General features: G+C 37.4%; 1 protein-coding gene across 1 annotated transcript in view; it reads left to right on the top strand.

Annotated features, from left to right (window-relative positions):
- The window catches only part of LOC144637970 (titin-like), a 175,624-nt gene that overhangs the window by 142,657 nt on the left and 12,288 nt on the right, over positions 1–20,679 (top strand). The window contains exons 36-41 of the mRNA XM_078497059.1: positions 215–514; positions 6,182–6,481; positions 11,320–11,616; positions 12,333–12,629; positions 12,946–13,245; positions 18,915–19,214. Of these exons, the coding sequence (XP_078353185.1) occupies positions 215–514; positions 6,182–6,481; positions 11,320–11,616; positions 12,333–12,629; positions 12,946–13,245; positions 18,915–19,214 (1,794 nt within the window). The remainder of the gene's footprint in view (positions 1–214; positions 515–6,181; positions 6,482–11,319; positions 11,617–12,332; positions 12,630–12,945; positions 13,246–18,914; positions 19,215–20,679) is intronic.

Here is a 20,679-nt window from a genome sequence, read left to right as displayed (position 1 = left end):
CAGCTTATTGATTTCTTCTTAACAGTATATTATCACTTTAAGTACTATTGCCAGCAATAACGTGAACATCATTTGAAAATATATCTGCTTGATAACCCTCGACAGTAATGTCTTAGGTACAAAATTACATTTACAGTTACTCTGACTTTCTACTTGTGTAAGAAGTCCCAGTATCCACCTATGCAATGTTAACAATTTCGAACTTCTATATCAGAGCCTGATGGTGCTCCACAAAATGTAAGAGTACAAAACAGTAGCTCAACCAGCATCTTAATCATGTGGGATGAAGTTCCAGCTGATCAACATAATGGTATCATCACGGGTTACACAATTACTTACCATTCACAAACAGAGAATGACAATGGAAGTGTTTTAGTTGGTCCCAATGATCGTCAGAAGGAATTGACAAATCTAAAGGAGTACGTCAACTACAATATCTCAGTGTTTGCATCTACTGTGAAAGGAGCTGGACCAGCCAGTGACCCGGTTATTGTTGTTAGAACAGATCAGGATCGTAAGTACATTTATTTTGAATTAAGAATCGTTGCGTTTGATTAAAATACTCTGTCACTCTCGTGCTTTAAGGACGAATAATGATAAGCATTCAATGAAATTTCAGAAAAGAAAAAAGTTACTGGAAGGAAATGATACAAGTTAAACGCATTTCTCTAGATTCTATCTGAAAGCCAACTAAGTGACTGAAGTCAATTTCAGGGATCCACACCTTTCACGCAATTAAAGATAAGATAAAAATGGAGTTGAAACATTAAACTGGTTACATTCAATTTTTAATTCACATTAAAAATGACTCGAGTTAAACGCCTTTTTAATCGGGCGTGGCCGATTTATAGTTTACCCTTTGGTCGTCCTAGAGCGTAGTCTCCTGGCGCGGCCAAAAAGACGGGGATAGCTTAGGGTTGCTACAAAACCGCTACGGGTGACGCATACCGCAATGGTTTTCATTTTAGTTTTGACAGGAAATCGTTGCAGGCACACTTGGTCGACTTTTGGGTTAATGTGTAATCAGGTTGTGTTTTTTTGCTTCGGCGGAAGGACAGAGAAAAAAGCTTACGGGGCAAAGTACAGTATGGGGCCCAGTTCTCGGCCACTTTTGACGTAAACTTGTATTTCTTACCTCAGAAGAACCGCAGGAACTTGAAATTTCTCCCAGAGCTAGCTACATTATTCAGCTTTTTGGTGTAAAGCTATCGACCGGTCAAAAATTAATTTGCCCGAGCAATAATAAAAATAAAAGCTCCATTTGTGGGCCCAGTTCTCGGCCACCTTGGCCCAGTTCTCAGCCACTAAAAAGCTTGTGCGTAATTATCTGTAAAAAAATGCTCAATTAATTTTCACAGTCATAAAATCACTCTGTAAACCTATTTATACTATATCGATCCCAAATTATTTTTATGATGCTTTGTTTTACTTTAGAAAAGAAGGGTTTTAACGCGCCTAGTTGCCTATGTGCAGGTTCTGGCAAAACCGCATTGTGTGACCCGTGCATTTAGATGGTTTATTTTGCAGTGAAAAGGTCTTGAAAGATTTAGGTGTTGTAGAAATAATAGACAAGACAAGAGTCAGCTCAAAACTTAGAGATAAGATTGAACTTTATTTTTAAAACATTTATTTCTTTCATTCTGGCAGCAGCAGATGAAATTATATTAAAAACCAAGCGCTAAGCTGTGATAGCGAGCAGGGTGGCCGAGAACTGGCAAATACGCAAACGTCGCAAGAAAAAATTTCGAAGTAAATTAAGACCAAAAAATACAACGGTTCAACGAAAAGTTAACTAAAGCAGAAAGCTGAATTATTCTACGTTTCACATGCCAAAAATTAGCTCGTATGGTGGGGGCTTTTGGATAAAATACGAATTTAACTACATCCATGAATTTGGAGCCGTAAACAAACAACTTTTTCGGGAATGCAAATTCACCTACCTCCGCGTAAACTCGACGTGTGAGCTTTCTATATCGAATTGAACGATCAAACTCAAGATACTTAAAGCACATGAATCAGTCTATTGTTTGAAGGAAATACCTTTTTCTTTTGATTCAACTGGAGTGTGAAAAAACGCGTTAAACACAAAGTGGCCGAGAACTGGACCCGGCCGAGAACTGGGCCCCATACTGTACTGATATTCACCATTGTGAAATTGCACTTACTTTGACAAGTTAAAGCTATTTTTGTAAATGAAAAAGGTAACGTCATTGATGTCACGCAGTGTTTTTTTTAGCAAACTAGATGGTTTGCTGGTTTCTGACTATGAATGAGGGTGTGATCTTGCGGTATATTTTTTGAGCCTGACTCCGCCGTAAAACTTTTTTTTTATTTAGCAAGAACTGTGTCGATTTTCATTTCTGAACAATTGGTCGTCAAGTCGTTTGTCACAAAGAGTAGAATGTTTGTACAGCATGTTTTGGAATTATTTTAGATTTGGTTAGTAAGACGCTTCTGAAGACTTGAGCAAAACATTGGGAATGTACAGTATTAACAGGAACTTGAATGGAATTTTTCACAAGTTGGATAAAGGTATCAACTGAAAAAAATGGAATTCAAAATGAGAACTTGGATTTTGTTGTAATTAAATTTTATCGCGGATTGGATGCATAATATCACGGCTTTGAAAGTCTTCAAATAATTAGAAAGGTTCCTTTCTTCCTTTTGATCTTATTGTTATTTTCATTTATTGATTATTCGAAAGTGGTTTTCGTTGATGCGAAAAAAAAACGGGTTTTCACTGAATTGCTTGAAGTATTTTTAGACGTGATAATATTGGCTTAATCAAATTACATTGTGCACGAAATATTTGTTATTCTTTTGTCTTGAAACTTTGAGGAAATTGAAATTTTTGTTTGACAGTAGTGTATGAAAGGCATTTTATAGAACTGAAAAAAAAATAAGAAACATTGATAAAGGTTATTTCAAAGATTTATTTTGCCTGATTTTGAAGGGTTTCAGGAGTTTTAAAGAGTGCTGGTAAACGGCTGTATGTTGTTTGTGATTACGGATCTTATTTAGTTTCGAACGCTCTAATTTTTGAAAGGTTAAAACAGGTTAAAACCGGGCGGTTTCATGAGTTTTTTGGGTAGAAAGGTACGGTGGTGGTCAAAAAAAAATGTTTAGAAAGGAATGACTGTAGTAGCACGTAAGTCGGAGGTTTGCGTGAGTCACGGGGTATAGTATGCGTGAACTGGATTTCCGGCGTCAAACGGCATGTTTTGTTTACTGAAAGATACACTCGACGTTTAGTTAGCTTAGTCGGCTTGGCAAACTATTTTAAAAATGAATGTTGTAATAGTTAATTAATAGTAATCTAGAATTAACCCACTCTCGATTGGAGTCTGTTCTGGATTCGCGCTACCTTTTCGCCGCGAAGGAATTTTGTAAAATTTCGCTAGTGGAAAGAGGTACTGTAAGAACAGTATCAATAGCTTTGTAGCTCTGAATTAAGACGTATGATAAAATTTTAGAATAAGAAACTTTCGATATATGGTTTTCATATTGTTTTTGTCAATTTCCTTTTGTGGCAGATTTTTTGAGAATCAGCTTTTCTTTCGTGTGATGACAGACACAGGACAGAACGAGAGGTGGATGAGAAAGATGCCGAAGATGAATAGGCACCGAAAAACGACAAAAACCGTCAAGGACTTATCTTTAGAGGGCGGGGAGTTTTGGCATACTGTATTTTGAGGACTGGACTGGACTAGTAAAACGCGGACTAGTAAAACGCGGACTTGTAAAACGCGGACTAGTATAACGCGGACTAGTAAAACGCGGACTAGTAAAACGCGGACTCAGGTAAAACGCGGACTTGTAAAAGGCGGACTAGTAAAACGCGGACTAGTAAAACGCGGACTTGTAAAACGAGGACTAGTAAAACGCGGACTTGTAAAACGCGGACTTGTAAAACGAGGGCTTGTTAAGCACGGACTTGTAGAACGCGGACTTGTAAAACAAGCGCTTGTAAATCGGATAAAACTAAACGGTTTAGCGAGCGAAACAATTTGTGTTTGAAGCTCTTGTGTGTTTCTTCGACGGCATATTTCTAGCTTTTTTGAGCACTCTATGGTCTGTTTTAGCGTGGAGATGTTTTTGCAGTATAGCACATGTTCGTTCTGCAAACCCCTACTAAAACAACGGGATTGATGCTATGAGTTGTGTGCATATGTTTCTTTCTTTCCACTACTTGACGTCTGTTGAGTGCAGTCGTTTGTATTGCTCACACGAGGTAGAACGGGGCCCGTCCAGAAATAAACAGTCAATCGTAAATAAAGGTGACGGGCCTACACGACTCCTACGTTCGTGACATTAGAATATTTGCCGTTAAATGTTTAAATTCGGTCTTTCGACCTTATTTGCTTCTGACTTCTTTCTGAGGGTACTGTTTTAATTTGGGGGCAGTATGTGGTAAATAAAGGTGACGGGCCTACACGACTCCTACGTTCGTGACATTAGAACATTTGCCGTTATATGTTCAAATTCGGTCTTTCGACCTTATTTGCTTCTGACTTCTTTCTGAGGTTACTGTTTTTTTGAGACATTATGTATTGAAGAGAGCCGTAAGATGATTGTGGCCAAGGAATTCGAAGTGTCTAGAGGCGTTTTACAAGTCCGCGTTTTACTAGTCCGCGTTTTCCTAGTCCAGTCCAGTCTACAAGTTAAAGACACATCAAGACCACCCCACTGTGAATTGCCATAGCACAGACAAAATTATAGTCAATATCTTATGTGTTTTTAAGAGAATTACATAAGAACCAAGGCATGTCTTGTCTTGCCTTACATTGACATGCAATAATTTGGAAATACTAAGCTCGTAACAGTTTAAGACAGAATCCATCAGGAATTTGAGTAACATTAATTTTAGTTACGCAAAAATTGAGCACCAGAATAATTTAAATCCTTGTGTTCTTTCATACCTTGTTAAAGGCTTGACATGTGATAACACCAACATAACACCAACAACAGTTCTTTATCAGTGGGGATTGAAGAAAAAAATGGAAACATCATCACACAGTTGACCCCCATGCAAAAACACTCCAGGATGTCACGGGGCTGTTTGGTGTCCGTCTGCCAATTTCTAACTTCAAATTCCAATGTTAAATTCACATTAAATTTTCAATATTTCTAAGTTGTCTAAATTTTACTAATTCTTTTAAAAAAACTATCACCTGCCAAACATCCCCAAAAATCACTCAAAAAATTACAAAATACCGCAATACATAGATACATGGGATGAGTGAAGTTTCCTTGGATTCCTTGAAACACCAACAAGATATTTCCGTTTAAGGTGGCTGATAATGGGTTTCAGTATTTCCCAGTCCTTATACTTTGGTTCAGGACTAAAAGCCTTCATCAATTGCTATTACAGTAATGGTATGAAACAAATGTTCAATCATTCATCAACAAGTTGTGATCATTTTCTTGACAATAGTAGTTCCCCGGTAAACGGTTGTAGTACTGTCCCATCAAAGTGCAATGCCTGGAAAATACCGAAAAGCACACGACCTTCAGGTGAAACCGCACCTTACAGTATTACCAATACACTGCACTTTGCTAAGTCTTAAAACTTTACATTGTCTAGTCGTCTACTTCAATCGTTTATTTGTATTGTGTGAGATACATTTATAAATTGAAACCATCATGTCATTAAGTAATAATGCAATCTCGACAACGTTCTAGATATTATATTATGCACACTAATACAGCTCATGCAAGCCCTGTGACTTACACAAACACAGTCGGACTGAGTGCTACTTAAGTAACTGCTTCGTGGTTTCTGCTGTACTGAACCCTGCCTTTCAAGGCAAAGCGCCCGATTTTAAGCTTCTCAAGCTTCTCAATGTTCTTGTTCTAGCTTCTATTTTTAAAGCCATTTTTAAAACTGAAGTCAATTTCAGTGATTCCTATCATGCACCTATCTTAAACGATGAGATAAATTTATATTGGAAACGCTGAACTGGTTCTACCCAATTATCTAATTCACATTATCTTATCTTTTCATTCATGTCTCGCATGTACATAGCAAGATTCACCTTACCTCAAACAACTACCTGTCGAAAGTCGTTTAAATTGGGCGACTCAAAACTTTTCACCACAATCGATATTCATTTCCACGAGATACTCAGGCCCAGTCACATTTTTAGTAATGTACCTTTTATTGAACATCTTTTATTAACAGAACCTGATGGTGCTCCACAAAATGTGAGAGGACATAACAGCAGCTCAACCAGCATCTTAGTCACGTGGGATGATGTTCCTGCTGATCAACAGAATGGTATCATCACGGGTTACACCATTACTTACTATTCACAAACAGAGAATGACAATGGAAGTGTTCCAACTGATCCCAATGAACGTCAGAAGGAATTGACAAATCTAAAGGAGTACGTCAACTACAATATCTCAGTGTTTGCATCTACTGTGAAAGGACCTGGACCAGCTAATGACCCTGTTATTGTTGTTAGAACAGATCAGGATAGTAAGTATTTTTCTTTTGAATTAAGATTCCATGTTTTTTATTATAATACTCTAAAAGCCTCGGGTTATCAAATTTCAGACAAAAAAATTAACTGGGCAAAAAATGAAACAAGTTAATTTCAGTGATTCCCATGTTGCGTGCAATTAACGATGAGATAAATGTGTATTGGAATAATTAAACTGGTTGTACCCAATTTTCTTATTTTTTTCTAACTTAAAAATGATTAAAACTAGGTATTTTATTATAAACTCAGTGCAGGCAAAGGTGGATTAAAACAGTGGGAACTGAATTAAACAGTCAACAGGTCTGGAAAACTATTGAACTCTGGTGACATGAAAACTTCGAGACGGAAAGAATGTGTAATTCATTACAAATGTACGAACCCGACTTGAGTGGGGTTCGTACATTTGTATGAGCGCAACGAGTGGCGTATCCGTGAGAACCGGTTTTCGAAGCCGACTCGAAACTGACTCGAATGCTCGAAAGCGATCTTAGTATAGAATTTTATCTCTTAAGTTTCAAAAAAGGCAGCTAATAGTTTGGAAGAACGAGACAATAGCATATTTTGAAATTTAGGTGATTATTAAGGTAAAATTATATAACGAAAGTTTTTGTTAAAATGAACACGCGCCGACAGATGTATGTAAAACCATAATTTACAAACATTGTGTTTTGACGGTGAATAAAGGCCTTAAAATTTCTTTTCATAGAAAGTCTGTAGAATTTAAATTTACAGAAATTTAGTCAAGTCTGTAAAGGGTTCAGTTTTTCCAGTGTTTACTGTTCGTAATTAAATAATAGTACAAAATTTGGTTATGTCAGGCATAGAGTTAGATCATGTTACAAGCTTAACACAGAGGCGGCGGAGCTTTTAAGAACGAGAACCTTTTCCGAAGAAAAACAAAGTTTCCAGTAGACTTTCTAGAATGTCAAAAACAATCTAAGCAATTTGTGTAATTCTAAGTGTAGTTGAAACGGTTTGTCTTAACAAAACAATTTTATGCTGCGCTTGCGATGTTTTCGTCACCAAAACGTTGGGGCGAGGTAGAGCCCAACTGAAGTTATTAATTAATTAAACAATTAATAACAGGCGTTCATGGTCATTTTTATGGTGGCGGGGGGGGGGGGGGGGTTCGGGGTTGGTGAGTAGGTGGGGGGAGTTTGGTTGACAACCACCCGATGTTCATTTCTAGTAATGCAAAGGGGAAACTTCTCTGTAAATAAAACTCTGGCTAAGGTTTTAACACATTGACAATTGACTGTTTAAATTGTTACTATTAGCTTATTAATCGGGCGTGGCCGATTTATAGTTTACCCTTTGGTCGTCCTAGACGATAGTCTCCTGTCGGCTAAAAATGACGGGGATAGCCTGGGCCAATCGGTTTCATTTCAGTTTTGACAGTAAATCGTTGTAGGAACACTGGGTCGACTTTTGGGCTAATCTGCAATCTGGTTCTCTTCTTTGCTTCGGCGGGAGGACAGAGAAAAAAGCTTAAGGGGTAAAGTACTAATAATCACCATTGTGAAACTGTGGTTGCTTTGACAAGTTGAAGCTATTTTTGTAAATAAAAGGGGTAACGTCATTCATGTCACGCAATGTTTTTGTGGGAAACGTTGAAACTAGACGCTTTGCTGGTTTCTACAAATAGCAGTGTGATCTGGCGGTACATTTTTTTGAGGCAGACTCCACTTTAAAACTATTTTTTTTATATATTTAGCAAGAAGTATGTCGATTTTCATTTCCGCACAGTTGGGCGTCAAAGTCGCCTGTCACAAAGAGTAGAATGTTTGCACAACATGTTTTGGATATATTTTAGATTTGACTAGTGACGTTAGTAAGACACTTCTCAAGACGTCAGCAAAACATTGGCAATGTACAGTATTGGTGTGAACTTGAATGGAATTTTTTACGAGATCAGTAAAGCTATCGAATGAAAAGATGACTTGAAAATGAAAACTTCGAATAATTATAATTAAATACCAATTGAATTTTAGATGAGAAATTCCGGAAGTGACATCTGTGTTCAAAATAGGAATTTTTGTACAACTTAAAGTTCCGAAAAAAAAGACCACATGTTTTGTTCAAATCACAGGCAAACATGATCAGGAAAACAAAACAGGCCAATGGGTTTTATTCACGAAAATACAACTTTCTTAAGAAAGAGTTTGTAAACAAGACAATGGAATCGAATTACATTTCACACAAAATTTGCTTACATTTGAACTTGCAAAAAAGAAGTATCTCTGCCGAGACATAATAGCGAGACCTTGCATTAATAATTATTGTATTCTGATCTGATTGTTATTTTTTATGCATTAACTATTTGAAAGTGGATCTCATCGATGAAAACAAAATGGTTTTTCATTCACTGCTTGCAGTATTTATAGACGTGAAAACATTCGCTTAATCAAATTACATTCTGCACGAAATATTTTGTATCCATTTGTCCCGAAACTTTGAGGAAATTGAAATCTTTGTTGGACAGTACTGCATAAAAGCAGTTCATAGAATTGAATAAAAAGATAAGAATCATATTGATAAAGGAAATTGTAAAACTTTATTTTGGCTCATTTTGACGAAATTCAGGATTTCAACATGATATCATGGTAGCGGGCAGAAGTCGGTTCGTTCTGAATTTTTCAATACGGTATACAAGTTACAGGTCAATATACAGACCCTCTGTACAGTAAAAAATCGTTTTGGGAACAAACCATTGTGAACTTATTTTCTATGTTGATCAGTAAAAATCCTTAGTACGACATGGGGTTTGTTATCAAGTTCGTTAGTACGTTAATACTGCAAGGTGTATAACCTCAGAGAATTATTATCAAGTGTGTTTTGTTTTATTAGCGGTTTATACTCTAAGGTCTTGGTATGGGAGATCAAAATTAAGGCAAATTTATGTTATTATCTGATTGCTTGGCACAGATTAGTACGATACTGAATTGGTTAAGAAATGTAAACAAACATTAAATTGAATGAGAGCAGAAAGGGAGGGACAGGTGGGGGTGAAAGGCTAAGGAGATGGAAAGGGAGGGAGAATTAAAATCCATGCTTGGCAATATCACGCAACCTTTGACTTCTGTTGTTTTCTCACAAGAACAAAACTTAAGGTGGGGTTCTACCTGAATTTGAATGGAACTTTAAGAGATTTAAAGAAGGGATTGAAGAAAAGAATGGAAACACCACCAAACAGTTGACCCCCTCGCAAGAGCACTTCGGGTTGTCAGGAGACTGTTTGGTGTCCGTCCACCAATTTTTAACTTCAAATTCAAATTTTAAAATCACATTAAATCTCCAATATTTCTTATTTGTCTAAATTTTTGCTAATCCTTTAAGAAAAACTATCGCCTCCCAGACATCCCCCAAAATCGTCCAAAAATTAACAAAATACTGCAAAACAAATATATATGGGATAAGTAAAGCTTTTTTGGATTCCTTGAAACGCGGCTGAAATGGTTTTCAGTGTTTTACAGCCCTTATACTTTGGGTCAGTACTACTATTCTTCACCAGTTGCTATTACAGTAATGGTATGAAACAAATACCTAATCATTGGTCAACAAGTTGTGATCATCTTCTTGACAATAGTAGTTACCTGATTAGGAGTTGTATACTGTTCCATTAAAGTGTAAGGGCTGGAAAATACTGAAATGCGTCAGCCACCTAAAGCGTTGGAAAAATTGGTCTTCAGGTAAAAACCCCGCCTTTATTAAGTATTGCGAAAAGGCTGCACTTTGCTAAGTGTTACAAATTTATATTTTTTAGACGTCTAGTTCAATCGTTTATTTGTATTGTGCGAAATATATTTTTATAAATTGATAATGATAAAGTAATAATGCAATCTTGAAAACATTCCAGATTTTCATTATTAAATAGAAACACGAAAATTACAAATTTGGGAAAACAAGCCTGTCAAAATGACGTTGCCATGGTGATTTCAAGTTACTGGTACAATAACTAATCCTACCAAATTATTGCGTGATAAATTTTAGATAAACGCGCAAAGTTTGGCAGCGTTTGGTTGAATCTTGAAAAAGTTATAAGCGTCCAAAGTCAGCGCGGGCCTCCAAAGCTCCCCCCCCCCCCCCCGGCCTGAATAGGTATAAGTGACTGTTTTTCCAGTGATTTTTACTGTACTGTACCCTGCCTTTCAAGTCAAAACAGATAGCTAATTATTAAGCGCCCGATTTTAAGCCTCTCAAGCTTCTTGTTTACAATGTCCTATCTACGTTTCTATTAATCTTAATCTAGTTAATCTGATATGGGTTGATGACACACTCATTAGCGGGTCACCTCACACACACTTTTTTAAGTCGCCATTTCATAATTGGTATCTGGGAGGCCATGGGTTCAATCCCAATATTTTTTTTCCTTCTCTCGTACTTTTGACAGATTATCATTTTATATTTATTGTTTTTGTTGTTGTCAGGTTTAACTAAGGGTTTGGCTGCAATCTATGGAACTAGTTTAGCTAGTCGAATGAGGTGTCCAAAAAAATCTTACATAGTACTTCTATTTCTTTGATGAAACAAAAAATCATTTACATGATGTCTTTTTGATGCTGAGCAGGTTTTTAATTGAAGTATTCAGATAGCTCAGACAGCGGCAAAGTGACCATTTGTTGGTCACTTAGTTTTTGATCCTATGTTTATTGTGGGGAGGGGAAGTTTACTTGGTCCTAAAGGGGGAAGGGACAAAAAAGTTTACTTGAGCCTAAAGGGGGGGGGGGGGGCATAAAAAGGTTCTGATGTTGCCTTCTCCCATTCACCAATCCCCCTCCCCATAAATAATGACCACTCCCTTACTGCCTTTTCACCTTTTTCACATTTATGTCAGGACCAACTGCTGCTCCCGTGAATGTGACAGGACATAACAGCAGCTCAACTAGCATTTTAGTCACGTGGGATGATGTTCCAGCTGCTGATCAGAATGGTATCATCTTGACTTACACCATTTCCTATGAGTCACTAACAAAGAATCATAGTGGCGATGTTACAGTAAATTCTGCAGATCATCAAACTAACCTGACAGGACTAAGAAAGCGTGTTAACTACCGTATTACAGCGTTTGCATCTACGGTGAAGGGAGATGGTCCGGCTAGTGATCCTATTTTTGTCATCACTGATCAGGATAGTAAGTGGTTTGTCCTTTTGCATTTTGTATGTTGGTTTTCTTTTTTTCGTCTTACCTATCGTTATTGTACCATTTTATATTCGGAACGACTTACACCCGCTTTCAGTGTTACGTGCATAGCGAGTTTCTGTCGACATCCATCTTTCGACGTGCTAAACAAACAACACGGATCGAAATCCGCCAATCACAGTCCACTAGCATAACCTTCTGACCTTTTCGCACATTTGCATGAAACCAACAACGGTATGTATAGGTTTTGATTGGCTCATTTCAAACAGCACGTCGAAAGACGATGTCGAAAGATGATGTCGAAAGATGGATGTAGAAAGATAGCTATGCACGTAACACTGAAAGCGGGTGTAATGTTAATTTTAAATACTGAACGGAAACATTGTTTTAACTCTCTTCATAAAATAGGTCGATATTTATCGCTGCATGAGACATATTCTTGGTATATTAGGTGTTAAGGTGTTTTAACCAACCCTTCCTGATGTGCATCATTTCGTGATGCCGCCCCCCCCCCCCCCACCCTTCCCCCGTTCCTTTCAAATCAGTTAATTACTACATATTCTGCAGTTAAATATCCATTCAACTTTCTTCTTTTTCTATGTGTGTTTAAGAGTTGGTTAGGGGCGGTTGAATTGCAGTGTGTCTTGTTTTTTGAAGAAAATACAAAATTCGATAAACTTGTTAACATTTTTCTTCGCTCATGCAAGAACCTACTGCTGCTCCTGAGAATGTGACAGGACACAACAAAAGCTCGACCAGCATCTTAGTCACGTGGCATGATGTTCCAGCTGCTGATCAGAATGGTATCATCCTGACTTACACCATTACCTATGTGTCACTAGCGGGGAATCACAATGGCAATGTCACAGTAAATTATCCAGATCATCAGACGACACTGACTGGTCTGAGAGAGTATGTTAACTACAGCATCACAGTGCTGGCATCTACTGTGAAGGGAGATGGACCGGCTAGCAGTCCTATTATTGTCATCACTGATCAGGATAGTAAGTGATTTGCCTTAATTCTACATTATGACTTTTATTTCGATTCTTTGAGTCTCTCCTTTACGTGTGATTCCATATTTTTGCTGTGGAATTCATTTTTATCAGCTTATTGATTTCTTCTTAACAGTATATTATCACTTTAAGTACTATTGCCAGCAATAACGTGAACATCATTTGAAAATATATCTGCTTGATAACCCTCGACAGTAATGTCTTAGGTACAAAATTACATTTACAGTTACTCTGACTTTCTACTTGTGTAAGAAGTCCCAGTATCCACCTATGCAATGTTAACAATTTCGAACTTCTATATCAGAGCCTGATGGTGCTCCACAAAATGTAAGAGTACAAAACAGTAGCTCAACCAGCATCTTAATCATGTGGGATGAAGTTCCAGCTGATCAACATAATGGTATCATCACGGGTTACACAATTACTTACCATTCACAAACAGAGAATGACAATGGAAGTGTTTTAGTTGGTCCCAATGATCGTCAGAAGGAATTGACAAATCTAAAGGAGTACGTCAACTACAATATCTCAGTGTTTGCATCTACTGTGAAAGGAGCTGGACCAGCCAGTGACCCGGTTATTGTTGTTAGAACAGATCAGGATCGTAAGTACATTTATTTTGAATTAAGAATCGTTGCGTTTGATTAAAATACTCTGTCACTCTCGTGCTTTAAGGACGAATAATGATAAGCATTCAATGAAATTTCAGAAAAGAAAAAAGTTACTGGAAGGAAATGATACAAGTTAAACGCATTTCTCTAGATTCTATCTGAAAGCCAACTAAGTGACTGAAGTCAATTTCAGGGATCCACACCTTTCACGCAATTAAAGATAAGATAAAAATGGAGTTGAAACATTAAACTGGTTACATTCAATTTTTAATTCACATTAAAAATGACTCGAGTTAAACGCCTTTTTAATCGGGCGTGGCCGATTTATAGTTTACCCTTTGGTCGTCCTAGAGCGTAGTCTCCTGGCGCGGCCAAAAAGACGGGGATAGCTTAGGGTTGCTACAAAACCGCTACGGGTGACGCATACCGCAATGGTTTTCATTTTAGTTTTGACAGGAAATCGTTGCAGGCACACTTGGTCGACTTTTGGGTTAATGTGTAATCAGGTTGTGTTTTTTTGCTTCGGCGGAAGGACAGAGAAAAAAGCTTACGGGGCAAAGTACAGTATGGGGCCCAGTTCTCGGCCACTTTTGACGTAAACTTGTATTTCTTACCTCAGAAGAACCGCAGGAACTTGAAATTTCTCCCAGAGCTAGCTACATTATTCAGCTTTTTGGTGTAAAGCTATCGACCGGTCAAAAATTAATTTGCCCGAGCAATAATAAAAATAAAAGCTCCATTTGTGGGCCCAGTTCTCGGCCACCTTGGCCCAGTTCTCAGCCACTAAAAAGCTTGTGCGTAATTATCTGTAAAAAAATGCTCAATTAATTTTCACAGTCATAAAATCACTCTGTAAACCTATTTATACTATATCGATCCCAAATTATTTTTATGATGCTTTGTTTTACTTTAGAAAAGAAGGATTTTAACGCGCCTAGTTGCCTATGTGCAGGTTCTGGCAAAACCGCATTGTGTGACCCGTGCATTTAGATGGTTTATTTTGCAGTGAAAAGGTCTTGAAAGATTTAGGTGTTGTAGAAATAATAGACAAGACAAGAGTCAGCTCAAAACTTAGAGATAAGATTGAACTTTATTTTTAAAACATTTATTTCTTTCATTCTGGCAGCAGCAGATGAAATTATATTAAAAACCAAGCGCTAAGCTGTGATAGCGAGCAGGGTGGCCGAGAACTGGCAAATACGCAAACGTCGCAAGAAAAAAATTCGAAGTAAATTAAGACCAAAAAATACAACGGTTCAACGAAAAGTTAACTAAAGCAGAAAGCTGAATTATTCTACGTTTCACATGCCAAAAATTAGCTCGTATGGTGGGGGCTTTTGGATAAAATACGAATTTAACTACATCCATGAATTTGGAGCCGTAAACAAACAACTTTTTCGGGAATGCAAATTCACCTACCTCCGCGTAAACTCGACGTGTGAGCTTTCTATATCGAATTGAACGATCAAACTCAAGATACTTAAAGCACATGAATCAGTCTATTGTTTGAAGGAAATACCTTTTTCTTTTGATTCAACTGGAGTGTGAAAAAACGCGTTAAACACAAAGTGGCCGAGAACTGGACCCGGCCGAGAACTGGGCCCCATACTGTACTGATATTCACCATTGTGAAATTGCACTTACTTTGACAAGTTAAAGCTATTTTTGTAAATGAAAAAGGTAACGTCATTGATGTCACGCAGTGTTTTTTTAGCAAACTAGATGGTTTGCTGGTTTCTGACTATGAATGGGGGTGTGATCTTGCGGTATATTTTTTGAGCCTGACTCCGCCGTAAAACTTTTTTTTTATTTAGCAAGAACTGTGTCGATTTTCATTTCTGAACAATTGGTCGTCAAGTCGTTTGTCACAAAGAGTAGAATGTTTGTACAGCATGTTTTGGAATTATTTTAGATTTGGTTAGTAAGACGCTTCTGAAGACTTGAGCAAAACATTGGGAATGTACAGTATTAACAGGAACTTGAATGGAATTTTTCACAAGTTGGATAAAGGTATCAACTGAAAAAAATGGAATTCAAAATGAGAACTTGGATTTTGTTGTAATTAAATTTTATCGCGGATTGGATGCATAATATCACGGCTTTGAAAGTCTTCAAATAATTAGAAAGGTTCCTTTCTTCCTTTTGATCTTATTGTTATTTTCATTTATTGATTATTCGAAAGTGGTTTTCGTTGATGCGAAAAAAAAACGGGTTTTCACTGAATTGCTTGAAGTATTTTTAGACGTGATAATATTGGCTTAATCAAATTACATTGTGCACGAAATATTTGTTATTCTTTTGTCTTGAAACTTTGAGGAAATTGAAATTTTTGTTTGACAGTAGTGTATGAAAGGCATTTTATAGAACTGAAAAAAAAATAAGAAACATTGATAAAGGTTATTTCAAAGATTTATTTTGCCTGATTTTGAAGGGTTTCAGGAGTTTTAAAGAGTGCTGGTAAACGGCTGTATGTTGTTTGTGATTACGGATCTTATTTAGTTTCGAACGCTCTAATTTTTGAAAGGTTAAAACAGGTTAAAACCGGGCGGTTTCATGAGTTTTTTGGGTAGAAAGGTACGGTGGTGGTCAAAAAAAAATGTTTAGAAAGGAATGACTGTAGTAGCACGGCGTAAGTCGGAGGTTTGCGTGAGTCACGGGGTATAGTATGCGTGAACTGGATTTCCGGCGTCAAACGGCATGTTTTGTTTACTGAAAGATACACTCGACGTTTAGTTAGCTTAGTCGGCTTGGGAAACTATTTTAAAAATGAATGTTGTAATAGTTAATTAATAGTAATCTAGAATTAACCCACTCTCGATTGGAGTCTGTTCTGGATTCGCGCTACCTTTTCGCCGCGAAGGAATTTTGTAAAATTTCGCTAGTGGAAAGAGGTACTGTAAGAACAGTATCAATAGCTTTGTAGCTCTGAATTAAGACGTATGATAAAATTTTAGAATAAGAAACTTTCGATATATGGTTTTCATATTGTTTTTGTCAATTTCCTTTTGTGGCAGATTTTTTGAGAATCAGCTTTTCTTTCGTGTGATGACAGACACAGGACAGAACGAGAGGTGGATGAGAAAGATGCCGAAGATGAATAGGCACCGAAAAACGACAAGAACCGTCAAGGACCTATCTTTAGAGGGCGGGGAGTTTTGGCATACTGTATTTTGAGGACTGGACTGGACTAGTAAAACGCGGACTAGTAAAACGCGGACTTGTAAAACGCGGACTAGTATAACGCGGACTAGTAAAACGCGGACTAGTAAAACGCGGACTCAGGTAAAACGCGGACTTGTAAAAGGCGGACTAGTAAAACGCGGACTAGTAAAACGCGGACTTGTAAAACGAGGACTAGTAAAACGCGGACTTGTAAAACGCGGACTTGTAAAACGAGGGCTTGTTAAGCACGGACTTGTAGAACGCGGACTTGTAAAACAAGCGCTTGTAAATCGGATAAAACTAAACGGTTTAGCGAGCGAAACAATTTGTGTTTGAAGCTCTTGTGTGTTTCTTCGACGGCATATTTCTAGCTTTTTTGAGCACTCTATGGTCTGTTTTAGCGTGGAGATGTTTTTGCAGTATAGCACATGTTCGTTCTGCAAACCCCTACTAAAACAACGGGATTGATGCTATGAGTTGTGTGCATATGTTTCTTTCTTTCCACTACTTGACGTCTGTTGAGTGCAGTCGTTTGTATTGCTCGCACGAGGTAGAACGGGGCCCGTCCAGAAATAAACAGTCAATCGTAAATAAAGGTGACGGGCCTACACGACTCCTACGTTCGTGACATTAGAATATTTGCCGTTAAATGTTTAAATTCGGTCTTTCGACCTTATTTGCTTCTGACTTCTTTCTGAGGGTACTGTTTTAATTTGGGGGCAGTATGTGGTAAATAAAGGTGACGGGCCTACACGACTCCTACGTTCGTGACATTAGAACATTTGCCGTTATATGTTCAAATTCGGTCTTTCGACCTTATTTGCTTCTGACTTCTTTCTGAGGTTACTGTTTTTTTGAGACATTATGTATTGAAGAGAGCCGTAAGATGATTGTGGCCAAGGAATTCGAAGTGTCTAGAGGCGTTTTACAAGTCCGCGTTTTACTAGTCCGCGTTTTCCTAGTCCAGTCCAGTCTACAAGTTAAAGACACATCAAGACCACCCCACTGTGAATTGCCATAGCACAGACAAAATTATAGTCAATATCTTATGTGTTTTTAAGAGAATTACATAAGAACCAAGGCATGTCTTGTCTTGCCTTACATTGACATGCAATAATTTGGAAATACTAAGCTCGTAACAGTTTAAGACAGAATCCATCAGGAATTTGAGTAACATTAATTTTAGTTACGCAAAAATTGAGCACCAGAATAATTTAAATCCTTGTGTTCTTTCATACCTTGTTAAAGGCTTGACATGTGATAACACCAACATAACACCAACAACAGTTCTTTATCAGTGGGGATTGAAGAAAAAAATGGAAACATCATCACACAGTTGACCCCCATGCAAAAACACTCCAGGATGTCACGGGGCTGTTTGGTGTCCGTCTGTCAATTTCTAACTTCAAATTCCAATGTTAAATTCACATTAAATTTTCAATATTTCTTAGTTGTCTAAATTTTACTAATTCTTTTAAAAAAACTATCACCTGCCAAACATCCCCAAAAATCACTCAAAAAATTACAAAATACCGCAATACATAGATACATGGGATGAGTGAAGTTTCCTTGGATTCCTTGAAACACCAACAAGATATTTCCGTTTAAGGTGGCTGATAATGGGTTTCAGTATTTCCCAGTCCTTATACTTTGGTTCAGGACTAAAAGCCTTCATCAATTGCTATTACAGTAATGGTATGAAACAAATGTTCAATCATTCATCAACAAGTTGTGATCATTTTCTTGACAATAGTAGTTCCCCGGTAAACGGTTGTAGTACTGTCCCATCAAAGTGCAATGCCTGGAAAATACCGAAAAGCACACGACCTTCAGGTGAAACCGCAACTTACAGTATTACCAATACACTGCACTTTGCTAAGTCTTAAAACTTTACATTGTCTAGTCGTCTACTTCAATCGTTTATTTGTATTGTGTGAGATACATTTATAAATTGAAACCATCATGTCATTAAGTAATAATGCAATCTCGACAACGTTCTAGATATTATATTATGCACACTAATACAGCTCATGCAAGCCCTGTGACTTACACAAACACAGTCGGACTGAGTGCTACTTAAGTAACTGCTTCGTGGTTTCTGCTGTACTGAACCCTGCCTTTCAAGGCAAAGCGTCCGATTTTAAGCTTCTCAAGCTTCTCAATGTTCTTGTTCTAGCTTCTATTTTTAAAGCCATTTTTAAAACTGAAGTCAATTTCAGTGATTCCTATCATGCACCTATCTTAAACGATGAGATAAATTTATATTGGAAACGCTGAACTGGTTCTACCCAATTATCTAATTCACATTATCTTATCTTTTCATTCATGTCTCGCATGTACATAGCAAGATTCACCTTACCTCAAACAACTACCTGTCGAAAGTCGTTTAAATTGGGCGACTCAAAACTTTTCACCACAATCGATATTCATTTCCACGAGATACTCAGGCCCAGTCACATTTTTAGTAATGTACCTTTTATTGAACATCTTTTATTAACAGAACCTGATGGTGCTCCACAAAATGTGAGAGGACATAACAGCAGCTCAACCAGCATCTTAGTCACGTGGGATGATGTTCCTGCTGATCAACAGAATGGTATCATCACGGGTTACACCATTACTTACTATTCACAAACAGAGAATGACAATGGAAGTGTTCCAACTGATCCCAATGAACGTCAGAAGGAATTGACAAATCTAAAGGAGTACGTCAACTACAATATCTCAGTGTTTGCATCTACTGTGAAAGGACCTGGACCAGCTAATGACCCTGTTATTGTTGTTAGAACAGATCAGGATAGTAAGTATTTTTCTTTTGAATTAAGATTCCATGTTTTTTATTATAATACTCTAAAAGCCTCGGGTTATCAAATTTCAGACAAAAAAATTAACTGGGCAAAAAATGAAACAAGTTAATTTCAGTGATTCCCATGTTGCGTGCAATTAACGATGAGATAAATGTGTATTGGAATAATTAAACTGGTTGTACCCAATTTTCTTATTTTTTTCTAACTTAAAAATGATTAAAACTAGGTATTTTATTATAAACTCAGTGCAGGCAAAGGTGGATTAAAACAGTGGGAACTGAATTAAACAGTCAACAGGTCTGGAAAACTATTGAACTCTGGTGACATGAAAACTTCGAGACGGAAAGAATGTGTAATTCATTACAAATGTACGAACCCGACTTGAGTGGGGTTCGTACATTTGTATGAGCGCAACGAGTGGCGTATCCGTGAGAACCGGTTTTCGAAGCCGACTCGAAACTGACTCGAATGCTCGAAAGCGATCTTAGTATAGAATTTTATCTCTTAAGTTTCAAAAAAGGCAGCTAATAGTTTGGAAGAACGAGACAATAGCATATTTTGAAATTTAGGTGATTATTAAGGTAAAATTATATAACGAAAGTTTTTGTTAAAATGAACACGCGCCGACAGATGTATGTAAAACCATAATTTACAAACATTGTGTTTTGACGGTGAATAAAGGCCTTAAAATTTCTTTTCATAGAAAGTCTGTAGAATTTAAATTTACAGAAATTTAGTCAAGTCTGTAAAGGGTTCAGTTTTTCCAGTGTTTACTGTTCGTAATTAAATAATAGTACAAAATTTGGTTATGTCAGGCATAGAGTTAGATCATGTTACAAGCTTAACACAGAGGCGGCGGAGCTTTTAAGAACGAGAACCTTTTCCGAAGAAAAACAAAGTTTCCAGTAGACTTTCTAGAATGTCAAAAACAATCTAAGCAATTTGTGTAATTCTAAGTGTAGTTGAAACGGTTTGTCTTAACAAAACAATTTTATGCTGCGCTTGCGATGTTTTCGTCACCAAAACGTTGGGGCGAGGTAGAGCCCAACTGAAGTTATTAATTAATTAAACAATTAATAACAGGCGTTCATGGTCATTTTTATGGTAGGGGGGGTTCGGTGTTGGTGAGTAGGGGGGGGGAGTTTGGTTGACAACCACCCGATGTCCATTTCTAGTAATGCAAAGGGGAAACTTCTCTGTAAATAAAACTCTGGCTAAGGTTTTAACACATTGACAATTGACTGTTTAAATTGTTACTATTAGCTTATTAATCGGGCGTGGCCGATTTATAGTTTACCCTTTGGTCGTCCTAGACGATAGTCTCCTGTCGGCTAAAAATGACGGGGATAGCCTGGGCCAATCGGTTTCATTTCAGTTTTGACAGTAAATCGTTGTAGGAACACTGGGTCGACTTTTGGGCTAATCTGCAATCTGGTTCTCTTCTTTGCTTCGGCGGGA

Source organism: Oculina patagonica, chromosome 14 (assembly GCF_052425735.1).
Source record: "Oculina patagonica isolate OP01 chromosome 14, crgOcupat, whole genome shotgun sequence".
In the NCBI taxonomy this organism is placed as follows: domain Eukaryota; kingdom Metazoa; phylum Cnidaria; class Anthozoa; order Scleractinia; family Oculinidae; genus Oculina; species Oculina patagonica.
Note: the sequence above shows the minus strand (reverse complement) of the source record. Positions and strands in the feature narration are given on the sequence as shown.